Source organism: Spermophilus citellus, assembly GCF_964194105.1.
Source record: "Spermophilus citellus genome assembly, chromosome: 1".
Taxonomy (NCBI): Eukaryota; Metazoa; Chordata; class Mammalia; order Rodentia; family Sciuridae; genus Spermophilus; species Spermophilus citellus.
This window is the reverse complement of record NC_138182.1, coordinates 235,883,740-235,904,472: the sequence shown is the minus strand read 5'-3', so window position 1 is coordinate 235,904,472 and position 20,733 is coordinate 235,883,740. Positions and strand designations below refer to the sequence as shown.

The 20,733-nt window shown below is 38.0% G+C and overlaps 1 protein-coding gene across 1 annotated transcript in view; it reads left to right on the top strand.

The window, feature by feature from the left end:
* Positions 1 to 11,267: 11,267 nt before the first annotated feature.
* SHISAL2B (shisa like 2B) overlaps positions 11,268 to 20,733 on the top strand; it is a gene marked incomplete at its 5' end in the record, with an annotated part of 33,620 nt that continues 24,154 nt past the window's right edge. Inside the window, 2 exons of the mRNA XM_081293923.1 lie at positions 11,268 to 11,458; positions 15,599 to 15,756. Of these exons, the coding sequence (XP_081150049.1) occupies positions 11,268 to 11,458; positions 15,599 to 15,756 (349 nt within the window). The remainder of the gene's footprint in view (positions 11,459 to 15,598; positions 15,757 to 20,733) is intronic.

The window sequence follows — 20,733 nt, the reverse complement described above, 5'->3', positions numbered from 1 at the left end:
ATCCCTTTCTCTTCCTTTTTTTTTTTTGCCCTACCATTATTTTTTAATTATTTTTTAAGATTATTTTTTAATTCACGTGTGCTATTTACAATGCAACGGCTGAGGATATAAGTGTTTTTGCCCTATCATGTGCTTTCTGCCACTGCCCTTTGGCATGCTCACCAGAGGCCCAAAGCAATGGTCTGCTCAATCTTGTACCAAAACCTTTAAAACCAAGAGCCAAAATAACCTTTTTCTCTTTATACATTAACTAGCTCAGGTGGTTTGTTGTAGCAATAGGAAGCTGACTAATATACTCTCCTAATTTATGCAGGGTTGACTTAAATTACACAAGTGAAAATGTCTACCAGGCTCCTGCTATTGGAAGATAACTTTTAAATGTCCTCTTCTCTACCTAATGCTGGAGGTGCTGGGATTTACTCTCATGATTGTCTTCTTGACTCTGGAAATATAAGACATTTGTGAGGTTTTAGTGAGGCTGACTCTTATAATGTTTGTCACTGTGTTCAATACTGTTAGTATTATCATAGAATATTATTATGAGAAGAAATGAACTTCTTATAGACTTGAGAGGCTCAAAAGAGTGGCATATTGGTAAAATGTTTAATAAACAGAATTCTGGACCCCCCCATGCTGATATGCTTGCATGTAAGATATTTTTAAATGAATTTTATTAAAAGGAATGTATGACAAGCTATTTATAGATGATGAAACATACAATAGTCTTTAGTGTTGGCTGGGGCTGTAGCTCAGTGGTAGAGCATTTGTCTTGCATGTGTGATGTACTGGGTTCGATCCTTAGCACTACATAAAAATAAACAAATAAAGATATTGTACCAACTACAACTAAAAATAACAAAAAAGTCTTTAGTGTAAATTCAACATAATTGTCACAGAATGTTTCTGTAGAACTTTTCCACCTGTAGCCAAACTATGATTGCAGTTGATAAATGTATAGTTCTAATATGATGTTGGTGGATATTCTCCTTTACATTAATAAGATGAAAACAAAATAAAGACATAGCAGAATTTCAAAAAAAATAAATAAATAAAAAATAAAAGACATTATACATGGCAACAATCAAGAATACATGTAACAATAAATATTGGCAGGGATGCGGGGAAAAGGGTACACTTATATATTGCTCGTATGACTGCAAATTGATTCAACCACTCTGGAAAGCAGTATGGAGATTCCTTAGAAAACTTGGAATGGAATCACCATTTGATCTAGTTATCCCACTCCTTGCTATAGTTCCAAAGGACTTAAAATCAGCACACCACAGTAACACAGCCATATCAATGTTTATAGCAGCTCAATTTACAATAGCTAAGCTATGGAACCAAACTAGGTGCCCTTCAACAGATGAATGCATAAGGAAAATATTGTATATATACACAATAAATATTAATAAATAAAATATTCAGCCATCAAAAGGATGACTTTTGACTTTTGCCAGTAAATGGATAGAACTGGAGAATACCACGCCAAGTGAAATAAGCCAATCCCCCACAAAAAAATGTCAAATGCTGTCTCTGACATATGAAGGCTAACATACAACAAGGTGGGGGTAAAGGGGAAGGGCAGAATAGAAGTTAATTGGATTAGACAAAGTGGAATGAAGGGAAGGGAGGGGAGATGGAAATAGGAAAGACACTAGAATGTATCAGACATTACTTTCCTATGTACATATATGAATATACCACAGTGAATCTTCATTTCATATACAATGGTAAGACTGGGATCCTAATTAGAATAAGATGTACACCATGTTTGTGTAAATATGTCAAAATATATTCTACTGTCATGTGTAACTAAAAAGAACAAATAAAAAACAAGACATTATACAAATTCATTAATACAAATATGAACTAAAATACACAAACAAAAATAATAAGCACTGCAGTTTGCACTCTGATGCACAGTTTTAAATTTTAAACAGAAATAAGAATTCCAAGATTCCATATAGAATGAAAAATTTGAAGTGACTAAAGTTTTGCATCTGTACAATCACTGTGTTATCATTGTTTCTTTGGGGTCTACTATTTAAATGTAGAAACATGTAGGACCCTGGGCTGGGGTTGTGGCTCAGTGGTAGAGAGCTTCCCTAGTATGTGTGAGGCACTGGGTTCGATCCTCAGCACCACATATAAAAACAAATAAATGAAATAAAGGTCCATCAACAACCAAAAAAAAATTTTTTTAAAAAGAGAAGTATGTAGCACATATAGGTTCACTCAAATAATTCCTATCTTTAGTAATTCATTGCTAAACAGATGTGTATAATTGGTCTTTGACAGGTGTGGGAAGGGATGGAGTATAGCAGGGAATAACTAACTGAAGATTCTTCTATTCAAAGCCCATGTAGACTGAAACATTTATTTAAGAATAAGTTATCAAAGTGCCCATCCATAGCTTATATTACATATTATTAAATTTCAACAATATACATAGCATTTGTTTGGAATTTAGACCCATTAAAAAGTTTTGTTGAGGACAGAATGTTTTATCAATGACTGTTTAAAACTGCAAGCATATGGTGATCATAAAAAATCAGGATGACTTTATATCGGCATTAAATTGGTTTTAATTTCCTACAAAAATACAACTTCTTATTCCTGGACCTGGGGCAGATTGTTCCTCTTCTTAGTACCCACAAGTTGTTTTGAAGTGCTCCCAGGATATATGCACAACCAGTGGGAGAAGAAAAGTTCTTACAAATATAACTGAGATCTCCTACCAGGTAGATTAGCATTTGGTGTCAGATTTCATTTGACTCCAAGAAAAAGATTGAATGTGTCCTTTTATCTGAATGATTTAAATTCACATCAGTTATTATAATATTTTCATAACCTAACTAACATAAGTGGTATATTATATAAACATTTGGGTTTTTTCTAAATAAAAAAACCCCTAAACGTTGTAAGATTTTTTTTTAACTATTCAAATATGGGAAGAGATGGTCAAATTTTCAAAATATATAAAATAAATAAATCATAGAACTTTGTAAGAATCTTTTCTAGACAATTCTACTGAAAATCTTTATGTAGAGATGCTAAAAAAAGGTGCATGTGCACACATATGTGTGTACACACACACACACACACACACACACACACACACATATTTTTTCCCCTCTTCCACCTGGGAATCACTAAGTGTTCCAAGCTTGAAAATTACTCAGCCTTTAGGGACAGGTTGTACCAGGTTGTCCTCAGTTTATACCACTTTAAAAGTAAAATGGTATTGTGCATGCATAACAGTTGGCAGCATTTCTCTACCTCAACTCCACCCACTATTCAGCACTTTGGCCACTTTCCACCTACTTAATTACCTGCTTTTACTTATAGGTGAGTACAGGAGGAAAGCTAATTTTGCAAATAAATAAGCCCTTTGGGTCTCCATTAACTCACAGATCTCTGCTTTCTGCAAAAGTCCTGGAGACTGCCTAGGCTGCCACCCTGGCCCTCTGTTTCCATCAAGGACTCGGTGCCACCTCCACAAAGGTGTTACTCTTGATGCTGTTTACAGTGGTGGTGCAGTGGCCCAACTTAGGCTTAAGCCATGAAACCTCTATGGACATTTTAATATGGGCAGCAGCACTCGAGGTTACCACCCAAGTTAATACTACAGATATTTTTATTCTAGGAGAAGAACAGGAAGGAGTCTTCCCCAGGAGGCATGAGGACTCTGAGGTGGCCAAGGGAGAGTCTCATGACCCAGTGTATAAAACACATGATAATTTCTCCTGGGAGACACATCACTGACCTAGGGCTAGTAGAGCCTAACTTCATCTGATTACCAGATGCACACAATCTAGCTGAGAGAGAGGCAGAATCTTTGAGCAGTTATTATTTCAGTCAAGTTTCTCTGGCCATGTATAATAAAGAGAACCTTAGTATATGAACTATAAATTTTGTCCTTGGGAACTTTTGTCCCAAGAATCAAAGATAAAGATCTAGATGTGTTAGGTCTCCTATCTTAGTCCATTTTCTACTACTCTAAAAGAATAGAGAATGAGGGATGGGGTTGTGGCTCAGCTGTAGAGCACTTGCCTTGCTCTTGTGAGGCACTAGGTTCCAGCCTCAGGACCATATAAAAATAAAATAAACAAAATAAAGGAATTGTGTTTATCCACAACTAAAAAAAAAGAATAGAGAATGAGATAACAGAATAACAGAATAAAACCCAATAATTTATAAAGAAGAGAATTTCATTCAGCACAGTTCTGGAGGACAGGAAGTCTAAGATCAAGATATATATGTGTGTGTGTGTGTGTGTGTGTGTGTGTGTGTGTGTGTAATATAGTATATTATACATATAATATAGTATATATTATAGTATGTATATACTATATACTATATAATATAGTATATTACATATTATACTCTATTATATTATAGTATACTGTACTATATACTATATATAAATATGTATCTGGTAACAGAAACCCTAATAACTTTATGAGCATAAAATACATGAAAAGTATATATATATAATGCATAATTTAAAAGTATGAAGACGAATATCCTCTCACAAATCATTGGAGGGTTTAAAGGGTAGAAAAGTGGGTATGGCGCAGAAATTAAGAGAATGGAGTATTCAGGCTAAGAGATGAAAGTCAGATAGCAGGGATGGAATTCCTACTCTGCCCTTACTAGCCATTCCACCCTACTTGCTCTGTGCCTCAGTGTCCTCATCTTTGAAAAGGAAAAAGCCATAGTCTTACCTCAAAGGGCACTAAAGACTAAGTGACATAATACATGTGAAGTGTTCATGAGAGTGCCCAGGATATGGACAACAACCCATAAACAGTAATCATGAGTGTTGATTTTGACTGTATGTGGTTGCGACCTTCTAGTAGAAAGGAATGGGAAGCCGCTCTGCTTTTCTCTGGTAATGAGGGAATTACACATGAGAACAAGGACTGTAAGTACTGGCTAACTTCCTAAACTATGCTTCTGATTTCTCCCTAGTATTGGGGATTTGCAGTTTTTCTGTTTCCATTTTGCATATAAAGGATGCTCTACAATCTGCCAACTAAGACTGCTATTGTCACTGATGTCTGTGTGCCAACTATAAAAATTAGTCACATGGCTTTTTTTTAAGATTTTTAAAAAATTTTTTAATATTTATTTTTTAGTTTTCGGCAGACACAACACCTTTGTTTGTACGTGGTGCTGAGGATCGAACCCGGGCCGCACGCATGCCAGGCAAGCGCGCTACCACTTGAGCCACATCCCCAGCCCCATAGTCACATGGCTTTTAATCTAATGCGTGATGTATTCATGACACCACTGTCCCTTTAGTAATTTACAGTGGAACTTAGGCTGCTGGACTCCAGGTGAAGCTCCAAAACCAGGCTCTAGAGCACAGAAATTATTAGTCTTTGACCTGTACTTCCTGCTCCAACCTTCTAAATCACCATGGCAGGGTATGTACAAATTGGCCAAAATGATGTAATGTTCCTCTTCTTTCTGTAGGTTATCCATAAAGGAACATCAAAGGAACACCGTGTTTGGTAGGATTCTCCAGCTGAAGTAACAGAAACCCTAATGCAAAGAGTTAAAAGTATAGAAGCAATGAATTGGTTCATGTAACAAAAACCTCATGGAGCTGGCTGACCAGCAGCTCTGTGTGGGGAAGGGACCCATTTTTTCTTTTTCCCCTCAGCTCTGCCATCTCTAGTGCCCTCTTAATCCTAAAACAAGCTCCCATCAGAGTTCTAGGATAACTGACTGCCAGCTGCATCCAGGCCTGTGCTTCCCCGATATCTTGCAGAAGACAGACAATTTCTGTCTTAGTGTTTTGAGCAAGAACTTGAAACTTACCCTGATTCAACATGCTTGGTTGGGTCAGTTGTATGCTGAACCTTGAGCCAATGACTGGTGCCTATCAAACAGGGGCCATCCTGGTGTTGGGGAAGGATCAGCCACTCCCAAAGAGTGTGGTCTGTGTAGAAAGACAAATCTATGAATAATCTTGGAAAGGAGGGCAGGAGGAATAGATGCTAGTAGGCAACAACAAACATACTTCATAGGGATTTTATGGTTTGGAATTTTTATGGAATGTGTATTTTGATGTTCTGTGTTCCAAACAGCCGTGATGTAGAATATATTGAGGAGGAGCATCCCTCCCCATAAGACACAGGAATCCAGGAATACTAACTCTGTGGTAGACTGGTACCATGAAGGACATGGCTCAGCTCTAGGGATGAAGATGGTTCACACTTTCTGCATCAAGAGTTAATCAGGCTGGGCATGGTGATACATACCCGTAATCACAGCAGCTCGGGAGGCTGAGGCAGGAGGATTGTGAGTTCAAAGCCAGTCTCAGGAAAAGCGAGGCTCTTAGTAACTCAGTTGAGACCCTGTCTCTAAATAGAATACCAAATAGGGGTAGGGGTGTGGCTCAGTGGTCAAGTACCCTACTTCAATCCCAGATATGCCCCCCACCGAAAAAAAAAGAATTGATCAGCACCCTTCTCATCCAGTTTCTCTCTTCTCCGTTTGTAATCTTTCTTTTACTGTCATGAATTTTATTCATATATTCTGTTGCCAGATGACTTGTAAACCAGAACTTCAGCTCTCTCACCATCCTTCTTTCCTCTTGGCCTTTCTGTGTTGTCTTTTCAAGATCTTACTCTGTCCACAACTGCTCACTCAATTCTATCAGTTTGGGTGAGAAAATCCTGAAACTGGGCATTGAGAACTGGATGAGATATAGAGACAGAAGGAAGTCATAGCATTCCTTAGATAGAAAAACAAACATTCAGATATTTGGGGGACAGGAAGAAGACTAATTTTTATAGCTGGCACACAGACATCAGTGACAACAGCAGTCTGAGAGCACATTAGAGATGATCAAGAGAGAAATTAAGTTAGAAAAATAGAGTAGCATTGATTACATGTGCTTTTAGAAATAAGGATCTGTGGAAGATTTTTGAGCAAAACACTCATCTGGCCTCTTCACTATTTCTACAGCCAAGTTGACTTTGTTGGACTTCTTATATCCTTTTATGTACTTTCTTAGTCCTACTCTCTGGCCACTTGTTCTATCAATTAGAATTAAGGAGCAGCATTCACCTATGGGGCACACTATTTACTACTGTCTGAACAAGAAATTGTACCAGCAATTCTCAGTCCTGTCCGACTCAATGTCCCCATTTGATAAGAAGTACTTCTAATTTCTCCTTTTGCTATCTTGAAATAAAATTTGTATATAGGGATGATGTGTCTTATCTTCCATAATTGTTATGGGCTTAATTGTGTTCCGCCCTAAGAAGTTTACATGTTGAGATCCTAACCCCCACTATCTCAGAATGCACCTGTATTTGGAGATGGGCCTCTAAGGAGGCATTTAAGTTAAAATGAGATCATTAGTGTGAGCTTAATCCAATGTAACAGGTGGACACAGACACATACAAGAAGAAGACCCATCTGCAAGCTAAGAAGACAGGCCTAGAACAGATTCTCCCTCACAGGGCTCAGAAGGAACCCCTCTGCCACTTTGATCTCAGATCCCTACCCTCCAGAACTGTGAGAAAGAGATTTCTGTTCAAGGCAATTATGGTCTGTGGTACTTTATTACAGCAGCCCTAGAAAGTGAATATATTAATTATATGTATATTTGTATACATGTAGACTTAATGTATTATAAAGACAAAATAAGTGATACTTCATTTGCAATAAAATATGTATTTCTATACGTAAATGCTCAAGCACAATACAGCAAAAATCATCATTCTTACACCAATACTCTGCATGCAACAGCTATAAATTACTTTGGAGTGACAGTACAAATGCAGGCTGGCACAGTGTATGACTCTAGCAACACAAATACAAAACCTTTAGCAATATTGCTTTTGGCACAGGATTTTCTGAAAGAGTGAACAGCTCTTGGTAAAGTTCCAAGCAAAACAAAGAACAATCTTCCTTCAATTTACATGGTAGTTGCATTCCTGGAAAATTCAAGAAATACATTGTATTTATTTGGAACACACAGATAGGTTCTAGTCAAAAATAATTATAGATAGATTTTTCACCTACATGAATGTCTTGTAGAGCATTTGAAAAGTCAGAGACAGTTCATTTTGCAAGATGTCAAGCTGTCTAGCAACCCTGGCCCACATCCCTCAGTGCTACTAGAGTATCCTGTTAGAGCAACACCCCAAAACATCTCATTTCCAAAATATTCCCTAAAGGGGAACCTTTGCTGATAATCGCTTAAATAAAAGGAGAAAATGAAAGATATAATGGAAGGCTATCTTTTGGTTGTTGGACCAGTCACACCCCACTCCCTGTCAGAACTCCTCCTACCAGAGGAGGCTGAGGGCTACAGCCACAAAGCAAGCAAGCCAGAGGTGAGGCATTTTCTGAACGATTGAAAGCCAATCTTTACACTTCTCTTAAGACTCGCTTCTGTGCCTCAATGGTTGAATGCTCATTGTTGGAGAAGTTCTGCTGGAAACACATGGCTTCTGGCTAAAACTGGGCCTTCAGCAAGGTACCTACTCTTTTTATTCCATTCTGCCTGCTACCCAACCTTGTTCCCACATTCTGTCCTGTTGACTCAGGCTCCATAGAACACTTTTCATACTTTATTGTGACAATCAATATTGCCCCGGATCACTTTCTTTCTTATCTCTAAATTTCTTTTTTTCTTGTTCTATTTATCTCCCTTCCAAGGGAAGTGTTCATTAATTAAAGAACTTCAGTTTTTCTTCAGTTGCCTTTTCTCCGCACTTTTGCCTGAGGCTCTTTGGTTTGCAAGAATAGACAAGCATCATCTATCAAGGACACATTCTGAAAAAAAGTCACTGTTAGGTGATTTAGCCATTGAGTGAACATCTTAAGAGTATACTTATGGAAACTAAACCAGCTATAAGGTCACTAGGAAATATAATCCTATAGAACTACTGTTGTATATGTGGCCCATTGTTATCCAAAATGCAGTTATGAGGTACACAGCCATAGTAGAAACCACCTTGAATGCACTTTCACCAGAAAGGGCGATTTTTCTTTTAGGTAACAGGTGTCTCAAGAATTCCAGGGTAGGTATGGCATGGTCCTTGGAAAAGAAGAACAAAAATTGCAAGACCACCTTTCAACCCTTCTTTTCTGCTCCCCTTTGCTTCATTTTTCTCTTTCCTGTACATTAGCTTCTTGTGGCCTCCTGTCAACATAATGGAATTCTAGTTCCAGGAGAAAAACCCTACCTGACCCAGCTTGGATCAGGTCTAATTCCCCAGATGAGTTCAGCACTGAGACAAGTAAATAATCAAAATGTATGACACAATGGATTCTGGACATGGTTATCAGGCAGTGCAGGACAGGGACACCTACTCCCTGTCTGGAGAGTTTGCAGGCTGTACTGCAGGGAGGGGAAACCCAGGTAGAGCCAGGTGGGCTCCCTAAATTGAGAAGGTAGAGCTGGGAGACCAGGGAAGCCATAGAGGAAGAGGGGGCAGGACCCAGTGCCAGAGAAGAGAAAACTGAGGTAGGGAGGGAGGGAGGGGAGGAGAGAGAGGAGAGAATTCACATATGGGCACTAGCTTTGGAGATCACCAGAGTCTTTTGAGTACTGATCAGTGCATGCCTGGGAGAAAACTGTTTCTGGCCAGGTAAAGAAAGACCTGAAAGGAACAGAGGGAACAAGCCTCAGCACTGTCACAGGGCTGGAATATTGGGTAGAGTACTCAGAAGTATATGGACTCAGTAGTGGGGGAGAATTTAGTCCTAAAGACGGTTCTATTTCTGCCTAACAAAGCTTAAAAGCACACCTGAAAGAATCAATCTGTTTCCAAGTAACTGTATTGCAGAGCAGATTTCTAGAATATATATAGGAATATAAAAATATCCTGTTCACAACAAGGTGAAGTTCAAGATGTCATCACTCAATCAAACTCCTGGCCAAGGGAAGGAAGCAAAGAAGAGGAGAAGGAAACAATGCTCTATAAACTCTGAGTGTTAGCACCTCCTGCCCTCCCATCATAAGGCTATTATTATTTTCTTCTACATACCCCTATGTATTATTTGGCATTTTAAGTAAGCACGGATTTGCTATTATTTTAAAAGACTGTGAATAAGCCAATTAGGAAAATGAGAATACCAAGCAGGAAGGGGACAAGAGCCCTTTCTGCAACCCTTCAACACTGACTGAAGAAGGTCTTGTTCTTCCTATTTCTTCTGTCTTTCTCCTTTTCTGCCACCCTTTGTGGAAAGTTCTTGCTTTCTGAGACAAGAAGGAGCAAGGAGGGGAGGGAAAGGGAAATGCTGGGAATGAGCAAATTATATTGTGACTTTGTGTGCACGTTCGAATATGTAACAATGAATCCCAACATTATGTATACTATAATGTATCAATAAAAAATGGAGGGAAAAAGTTTTAATTTTCTTTATCTCCATCTCTTCCTTCCTTTTCATGTTGTTTATCTGGAAAAAGAGCAACAGTATTATGTTTTTAAAACACATGGCTAGTTTTTAAAAATATATATTTTATTTTTGAGTTGTAGTTGGACACAACATCTTTATTTCACTTATTTATTTTTATGTGGTGCTGAGGATGGAAACCAGGACCTCGCACCTGTGAGGCGAGGGCTCTACCACTGAGCCACAACCCTAGTCCCTCAAGGCTAGTTTTTGGAGAATTTTTTTTTCTTGTTTTTGACTTTAAAATCAGCAGATTTTAAATATTTCACGTGTACTTTTCAAAGAAGGAAATCACCCACCACCCTCACTAGCAGTTCAGCTGCCTTTTATTTGATCCATTCCCCCACTCCTGGAGTCAATGGCCCTGGAGGCCAATGCTCAGCTCTATTTGCCCGAATCCATCTGCCCAGTCCCTGGGCAAACAGAACTGCGACTTCAGCAGCATCTGCCCAGATTGCAAACATGTTCAACTCTCCCACTTTTTCTTCCTATGAGAGCTCTCTGGCACAGAGCAGGGACAGCTCGTCTCCAGGCTCTTGATGGAGTGAGGGAAAGTAGAGGGGAAGCAGCAGAGCGCAACAAGAGTCGAAAGGAGCAGGCGAAGAGGTCTAGAGCTGAGACCGGCAGATAAAAGGACCACTCAGTAGCGAGAGGCTGAGGCGAAAGTAAAGCGCGTGGACCGAAAGAGAGCAGAAGGGGCGCGCGGAGGCTGAGCATCCAGGCAGCTAGACCCCAGATCAGAAGAGACCAGCTGGGCGGAGGGGCCCGCGGGCGCCAGGGACTGCACGCGCTCAGTCCGAGGGCGCATCGCTTGGCCGTGCAGACAGTCGCCCGCGATGAGTGAGACCAGCCGGCTGTGCTTCGGCTACTACAGCCTCAACCAGACCTTCGTGGAGTCCTTCCAGTGCCCCAGGCGCGGCGAGGGGGCCGCGCTTCTCTACTGCTGCGGCTTCGCGGACCTCAAGTACTGCTGCAGCGAGCCGGGCAGCTACTTCCCCTACAAGCACAGCTACATGTGGAGCCTCAGGTGGGCTGGGCTGGGCTGGGCAGGGCAGGGCAGTTCACCTGGACTCCTCCACCGGTCCTGGTCAGGTCCCTTGGAAGCATGCGGAGCTTCCAAAGGGTTTGCGAGGCCCAGGAGAGAAACCTCGCCGGGGCTCAGAACTCCGCCAGGAGCCAGGAGCCAGGAGCCGAGGAGGGCGGACTCTGGGTCCCGGGCGCACCCGAGACCCGCCAGGACTGACCAGGCTCGGTTTCCTGTTTGCCTTGCGGGACCTCTGGCCAGGGTCCGGTCTTGGATAGGAGGAGATGTCAAATAGATAAGTTAGGGTGAAGGTTTTAATTCCTCTTTGATTTGTTCATTTGATTCATTTAAACACAAAGGAGTCACCTGTGGGTCTCGTTTTAATGGATTAACCAAGGACCAGAATATTTATAGTCTCTTTGGAGGGCGGTGAAGAATTGGTTTTGTTCCTTCAAACGTTTAAAAAAAAAAAAAAAAAGATGTGTGTGTGTGTGTGTGTGTGTGTGTGTGTGTGTGTGTGTAGGAAGGCGACTGGGCTTCATAACTTGCTCTTTTCAGAGGATCTGATACTGACCTTGCAAACCAAATTGAAGAGATTCCCAGGGAAAGGTAGAGCCTTTCCTTGCTCTGATTACACCCGCTGAGTAACCTTCCAAGGGCACCCTTTTTCCCCAACACCTGAGTCATTTGACCATTGCAGAAAAGTGAAGAGCCTTTAGAGGCAGTCTTGTTTTTCCTATGATGGGAATTTTACTTATTTCGACTAATATTTACACAGACATTTTCATTGTGCAGTGTCCCCATTCTAAAAGTTTGAAATTGAACTTGATTCTTTGATTTTGCCTGGAGAGTAATGGGGTTCCAAGATTGTAGGAAAGAATCCCCTCCCACCTTGAGCTGTTTCTTTCAAACTAATTAGTTAATTTAATTAATGTATGGGCAAGGAGGTCTGGAGGGAGGTGTGTGTGTGTGTGTGTGTGTGTGTGTGTGTGTGTAGGGAGGGAAGAGTTACAGTATTATTTCTCCCAGTCTCATAGCATGATCCTGAGTCCACAATAGATGACTAAATGTTATTTCTTGAAATAATAAAATAATTTTTTTTCTGTATTGAAAATTTTGAAAAACTTTCAAAAGGAGTGCCTGCTTACAAGTTGTACTCACAAAGTTGTACTAGAGTGAGGCAAAACAGCAGAAAATGCCAGCTTATGCTTAGCTTACTTGAGGAAGGAATCTGTATGGCACTGGCATATTACTTGGCCTTTTGGAAAATAGCAGTAATCCATCTCTGAGTCTTTGAAGGTGTTAATAACAGCAGAGCATTTCCAACAAAGACTGGCAAGGCCTAAGTCAAACTCAATTGGAAACTATGCCTGAGATTCTCAGATCCCTAAATAGTTCCAAAAGTGACAAGCAGCAGAAAATATAAAACCTTTCTAAGATTCATGAGGAAACAAAAGAGTGAACGACTTGCGGGGGCTTCATTCAGCACTGGCATAATGGGCAGTACAACTCAGTTCCTGAGAAACAGAAAAATTACTTTGATGGCATCAGCTGGCAATGTTAAGCCTGGAGTTCTTGTGAGTTATTGAGCTCTGAAAACACAATGGGGAGGTAAATTTATTAGAGCTTCATTTCCCTCCTAGTCTTTGCTTTTCACTTCTAATTTAAAATAGTTCAACTGTGAAAAACAATCCAGAAGTCACTAGCCCTTGTATTGAGATTCTGCATTTGCTGGAGAGAGACTCGCACAGTGGTAGTTCCCACAGGGTATCTGCAATCGCTTAGTAGGAACATTGCTACAATAATGTGAAAGCAGCTTCCAATGTTCTCTGAGGGCTTAAAAAACAACTGTTACCTGGTGCTGTGAGGAAAGGATCATTCTCTCTTCCCATGTGTTGCCCACTCCTGTTTTCTCTCCCCCTATAAATCCCTAAGTTCTTAGGATTTCCTTTGATACTTTCTCTAGGACCCAGAAAGATAGTGCCTATTGGACAGGGCTATGCGTAAATGGATTTAAGCATTTGTTGAAATGTATATTTAGGAGACTCCTACAGCTCCATCTCTACCCAGAGTGTAAACTAGAGTTTTGCATACATAAAGCAATACTTTTATAGCCTGGAGCTGTGACATTTTCAGCTTGAGACATTTTCAAGATTATGAAGAACAGCTTTTATACCAAAAAGCAGAAATGGATGTTTTCTTTTTATCTTTCCTTCAAATTTCATGGCCTATTTTTAAAATGTGTACATGACAAGTTCATAAAATAGATGTTGTCTTTATTTAAATTGACAATTTTACTTTTTAATTGACTAAATCACTTACTCACTTTGAAGACTTTTTAAATAACTGGTTCTCATTTCAGGAATCTGTATAGATGTCTAATCTCCTGTGGGCCTTGTTCACCAAATAATATTAAGTGGATTACATTTCCATGTGTTTGTATAGAGCAGAGAGATTCTAACCCACCCTGACACTTAGAATGTACAAGTCAGCTTTGGTGCAAATATGAAGAGCTGCCACACACAGAGAATCTATCCATTTAGAGGAAAGTGCACCAAATGAGGGCAATCCCCAAGTTTAAATATATAACTCTATACTTCCTCAGCCATAAAATTATCCAGTCTTCACTTAGGTGCAGGGCTATTGAAACTGGGCCAATATTAATAAATCAAGCACAAGAATCTCTGGAAGTCTGACTCCATGTTGTAGCTCAGAAGGTGATTCCTTATTTGCAAGGATGATTTATCTCCTCAATCAAGAGTAAGTAGAGTGTCCTTAGCCCTTCTCCTTCAATACTATTCTCCTTTATCCCAAAACAATGATGCTTCTGGCATTTCTCATCAAATTCCCTCTTCCCTCCCTTTTGTTAGGCTTGTTAGGGCTCTAATCTCTGGGAGACAGCAGAAGCCTTAAGGCAAGCCAAGAAGATAATGAAAACGGTTGTAATTTTCAGTGATGTATGTTCCATATTACTACAGATTGATCAATCAGCAGTCAGTTATTACCTACTTTCATTTTTTGAATATGTTCTATAAGTTAAGCACTTAATAAGTGTTTACAGCACTATGAAAAAGTCAACTGAAATATCTTCTCTTGAGCAGCTTAAAATCCAATTGTAGGGACTGGGGTTGTGGCTCAGTGGTAGAATGCTTGCTTAGCATATGTGAGCACCACATGAAAATAAATAAATAAAATAAAAGTATTGTGTCCATCTATAACTAAAAATACTTTTAAAATCCAATTATAGACATGCACACACACATATGTGGTTCGAGAAGCATATGTTTGAATGGTAGTCATTCAAAATGATGCTTTTTTTAAGCTCCTATTTTAATTTAATAGAGCTAAGTTCACAGGTTCATGAAGACTAAATTACTTTTGAAATGGTTCGCTTTATGCGTAACTGCATAAAAGGAATCATTGCAAATTTACTGAAGAGAAAATATGATTGAATATATATCATTTTTGGAGAAAATTACAAGAGCTTTTTTTTTTCTAGGTGCTAGAGGGCATAGTATTAGGCCCTTCTAGACAGGAAAAATTCAGACTGAAGATGGAATAAACAGTTTGTGAACACTGTTTTTCTTTCATTCAAAGCTTTTTCTCTTTTATAACAATTATGTTTTTTTATATCAATAAGTGGTATCTCAAATATGTCTCCAAAAGAAAAGTTTTATGTTCCTATATATAAAATAAAAGTGTTCCTAAATATAAAACATAAAATACATGTTTTATATTTAGGAATATAAAACTTCATGACTTTCACAGAAGCAAATATATTTTCTATTCATCTTTTATTGGTTAGCCTGATATTTCTTTCTAAAAGATGGTAATTGGAGATGTTTATTTGAGATTTTTTAAAGTTATCTAGGGATCATGTGAACTTATACCTATATTATGAATTCACACAGTTTTCCCTACTTACAAATACATTTATTTAAAAGAGCCTTGAAAACATGTAGAGAAGATGTAATAATAACATGTTGGTATAAAAAAGTGAAGTACAGATTTCAGTCATTTACTGTTTATGTGAAGGTATAATTTGGCTATGAATGATCGAAAATGTGAACCAACTTGTTTAACCCTGCTCCATAATTTGTGTGCATACCAGCCTGTGTGACATGGTTTTTCTGTTTTTCTCAGCATTGGTGCTCTGATTGGATTGGGGATTGCTGCCCTTGTTTTACTTGCCTTTGTCGTCAGCGTCTGTGTCCTTTGCTATTTATTTCTGTATACAAAACCTCAAAGATTAGACACTGGCCTTAAACTTCATCACCTAGAGGCTTCTTCCGCTCAAGAAGGTAATCAGCATCCATTAATTGTAATCAATTACCTGTGCTCTATCCAAAATGCTAACTGTGCCTAGGTAACCTATCATACTGTTAACAATGAATGCCTTTTTAAAAATCTAGTTTATTATGTATCTTTGTAAAATTTACCCTGAATCAGACCTTAATGATGAGATACCTCAAGGAAATTGTACTCAAGGAAAAGTAGCAGCAGGATATAATGTTCTCATGAACAGTAAATCGTTGTTCTAGTAAACCCACTTTAACATATTTATGTCTTTTTCAGTTATTAAGGTAAAGCCTCTTGAAATTTTTAAATTTTGGTTTTTGATGAAGCCAATGAAGTCAAGTAATTAGAAGAACAAAATATCTGATAGTTGATTCTCAGTGTTGTATTGCTTTAGATTGGTTAGTCCGTGGGTGGTTAAGAATTTACTTGTGTGCGAAATTTGGAGGAGCTATAAAAAATAGGTATATAAAATAATTTCAAAATTAGAATACAATTTTATTTCTCTGTTATTGAATATATTACAAACTAGTTAATTTATAAGGTGTGTATATGTGAGTATAACGTGACTATAAAGTAGAAATTTTTATGTATGGTTTATGGAGTAGCATCTCATTAGTCTCTCAACTATAAAGTGCTGTACAAATCATAGTTGTTATCATTATGATAATCAGAGAGAATTGTTAAAATTTTGTGAAAATAAGTGTTTATTAGTGCATTAAAAAGAACTAGTCATGAATTCTATTTTGACATGAATATATTTAGAATATAAAGTATAGAATATATATATTTAGGATACATAGAGAATATGACAAATTAGAATATAAGTTTAGAATCTATATACATATTTAGAATGACACACAGTGCTTACTTGCTTCTGTTTAAAAGAAAAGGAAAATCTTTATTTAAAAAAACGGAGAAAGGCCCTGCTCATATGATTTTTAGCTGAACACTGAAAGTTATCCTGCTTATAGGAATGCCTGCCCTTAAGGAATACCTTACCTTATAAAGGACATCACCATGGAGTGATTCCATTAGTTCTAATCTTCTTCTCTGTAGAGGAAGAAGAGGAGTCTCCTCTCTCAGAAGGTGTCCTGTGTCACAGAATAGGGGGCCAAGATTCTTATGAAGTTCTCTTCCTGAAACACTGGTTGGAGACTGTGTAACCAAATTGATAGGTTGGTAGCTGAATTTAGTCCAGATGATTTATACCTAGTTTCTCTACAGGCACAGTGATGCAATGGATGGTGATTTTTCAAATAATCAGATGGTAAAATCAAGTTTTTTTCAATTGCTTAGATAAAGTCTCAGTTCTTAAATTTTACTGTGCCTAAGAATCACTTAGGGGCCTTGTTAAAAACAGAAATTTCAAACTCTGCCTTTTAAAACAAGTAGCTCCTCTTCCTGCTTCTGCCCTTGCTCACCTGCTTTCTTCTCTCCACAGAGAAGCCAAGGAAAGCCTGTTAAAACCTAAGTCAAGAGCTATGTAATGTTTTGAACAACCAATAAAAAAATAAATAAAAATAAAAACAAAACAGCAAAGCCAAAAAAGAAAAAAACAACCTAAGTCAGACCATGCCACTCTTCTGCTCAAAACCCTAACCTCCCCATTTCTGTACATAAATGAAACTCTACACTGTGACCTGCAAGGACTTCCATGGTCTGCACCCTTGTTTCTCCCATCTCCTTTTGCCAAGCCACATTGACCTCTTTGTCATTCCTTGATATTCTGAACTCAGAAACTCTGTACATGCTATCAGCATTGTTTAGTATGCTCTGCCCTTAGTTATCTACATGACTTTCTACTTTCACCATCTTTACTCTAAAGTCCCCTTCCCAAGAGTACTTCCCTGGTCACCCCATCCCTACTATATTTCATACCCATTTTGTGCTTTATTTTTCTCATAAGCATTGACCACTAACACACTTTATATTTTGCTGATCAATTGTCTGGCTTTTCTCTATTCCAAGTAGAAAATGGTTTCTAAGAAAGTAGGATTTTTTGCCTTATCTTCCCACTATTATATCCCTAGTGCCCAGAATACTTAACAAACATTTCTTGAATTAAACAAAAGGAGTAGCACTGCATTTCTAGTGGAGGTGATCAAAGGAGCATATTTTGAGAAATACTGACAAAGTATTGTCACTGTTATAGTCACCCAACATTCATTGAGTGCCTCCTTTGCACAATACATTGTGCTGAATAAAAATTGATTATTTTTCCTGATTTACATCAAGGACTGCTCCCACATTTTGTTTATTTTGGCTTTTTGATTCAACTCTTGTAGTCTGCTTAGCTAAGGCAGTGTGTAAATGTTTTTCCTATGAAGTTAGATAAGGCTGCTTTCTTGCAATGCAATATCCCCATTCTGCTCCTCTCAAATATATTATATGTATCAAACCAGTAAATTATTTCAGTACACCTTTTTCTGAGTCATTGCTATTGGTAAAGCAGGGATTTTATGATCTGCCTTCCTGTTGGTTTAAAACGGGATGGATTTGGTCTTCTGGGTTGATTTTAACCAAATCAGACATAGTAGAGACCCCCAAACAAAATAGTAATCTAAATGCCACTGGAATAGGGAGAGAAAATGGCTTATATTTGAAGTGACCCTTTGAAGTGATAATTGAATATTGCTGTACAATTTGTTAAATAGCATGTTCCATTCTAGTGATTCTCCCACCTAGCTAAAGATGCCATTGTTATAGCTATTGGGAAAACAAGTCAGGGGACTTACTTCATTAAAGAGATATCTTAAAGGTTAAAAACATAATAAAATATTTGTATAGCAAATCAAGCATGGAAACTACACCTAGGAAAATTGGTTTCACCCGCTAGGGCTCTTTCCTTCAAACTTATCTATTCTGAAAGGTCAATCTCCCATTATTTTAGATTAATTTTTATAATTGAGACTCTTTTTGTTGTGGGCAATTTAAATGGCTTAAATGTGCTCTTTTGCATATGTTAACACTGACTTAGGGCGCTGGACTTTTTCTTTTCCTACAAATAACAATAGTCTAAGTCTAAATTAGTCTAATCTTAAGTCTAAGATAAGGGGTAAGAAAGATACCCATCAGTGTATCTTTTCCCTATTAAATTTCATTTAAAAACAATTTTTTTTTTGTAGTTGTACATGGACAGAATGCCTTTATTTTATTTGTTTATTTTTGTGTGGTACTGAGAATGGAAAACAGTGTCTCATGCATACTAGGCAAGCGCTCTGCCACTGAGCCACAGCCTAGCTCTTGTATTTCATTTTTAGTATAAACAGTTTAAGGCTTTAAATGAACCTGGAAGAATCAGGTCTGTCCCTGGTAGGGACTGTAGACTTCAACTGGGCTACTTTCAATGCTCACTCTGTCCAGAGCACCTTTTGCTAAGCAATTGGTGGGCTTTTAAATTGTGTCCTATAACCATTTTCTTCTTAACATTTAAAAATTTGTTCTAATTAACTATATATGAAAATAGACTGCATTTTGACATGTACATAAATGGAGTACAACTTCTCAATCTTTTAGTTGTACATAATGTAAATCAAACCAGTTGTGTAATCATATATGCACATAGGGTAATAATGTCTGATTCATTCTACTATCCTATTTTTGTGTTTTGGGTTATATATATTTCAAATGCCACTGACTTGAGTACCATGACTTGTGGATTGTTCTGTATAGGATATTCAGTTCCTGAGCAAAAGATGGTTCTGTAAAGGACATTTTTGTGAGCGTGCAGTTCTGGAGGTGAGGGCTCATTTCCTAGGCTGTGGAAGAATTGATGGCTAATAGATAAGCAAACAGAGGGGCAAATGTCCTAGATTTCAAACTTTTCCTTTGGTGAATCCTTTAAGGTTTATCAGAAAGGAACTCAGCTCCCCAGAACTCTTAAGGAGTGGAAATTCTAGAGGGGAAAGCTCTGCTTCCAGCCTTATATGCTTAAAATTTGAAGTTTCCTATTTTGTTTTTAAAATTTGTGGAAATTTTCAATTTGACTGCATAATATGATGGTTGCTTTACTGTGAAAATGACATCTTTTGCCTCCCATGTCTGTGTAAAATTTCTCCAGGAAGATAAAGCATATTTATCCCCTGGCTTTGATTATCCATTGATACCCTGGCATTGTGGAGGTGATGGAGAAGGAGCAAATAGAAGTGTCCTTAGAAGCAGAGTTTTTTTTTAAAAAAATAAAAATTAGAAGACCAGATTTTACTAGAGTTGCTTGGCACACACACACACACAAAATAATACAGTCGTGTGAGAATAATAAACACCTCAAGTCTGTATTTGATGGTTTTGTTTGTAAAAGCAACTGATATAAATGAAAATGGGTTAAATAAATTAGCAGCAAGGCCTTGTCTTGGAGAAAGACATAAGTTATTTTTGGAATACTGAGAAGTAAACTGGAAGATCCCATAATCATTTATTCTGCCTGTGATCAAAGTAGGACTAGTATTGGCTTAGAATGGTCTGTTAAATTTCTTCTTCTTAGAAGATACCCCTGCTTCCTGAGAAAATTTTTCTTTCAGTTCATGTTCATTGTAGAAAAAATAGAAAATACATTCAAACAAACAAATAAATGTCACTCATGATCCCAGCACGGAGAGGAGAGATATTAACACTGTAGTGAATTGAACTTCATGGACTTTCCCCCCTTTGCATCTATGCATAGATAGATGCATGTAACAACCTGGGAAAAATGGGTCTTATGTTCTCTTCCACTATAAAATATTGACATCTTTTTTGCCAATAAATACCTTGCCATCAATTTATTTTATTTTTTTATTTAACCGATTTTTAAAATTTGTTTTAATTAGTTACACATGACAGTACAATGACCTTGACATATCATACATTTGAATCAGATGAGAAATAATTTCTCATTTTTCTGAGTGCACAGGTTGCAGAATCACATTGGTCATGCAGTCACATATATACACACAGTAATAATAATGTCTGTTTCATTCTACTGTCCTTCCTATCCCCCA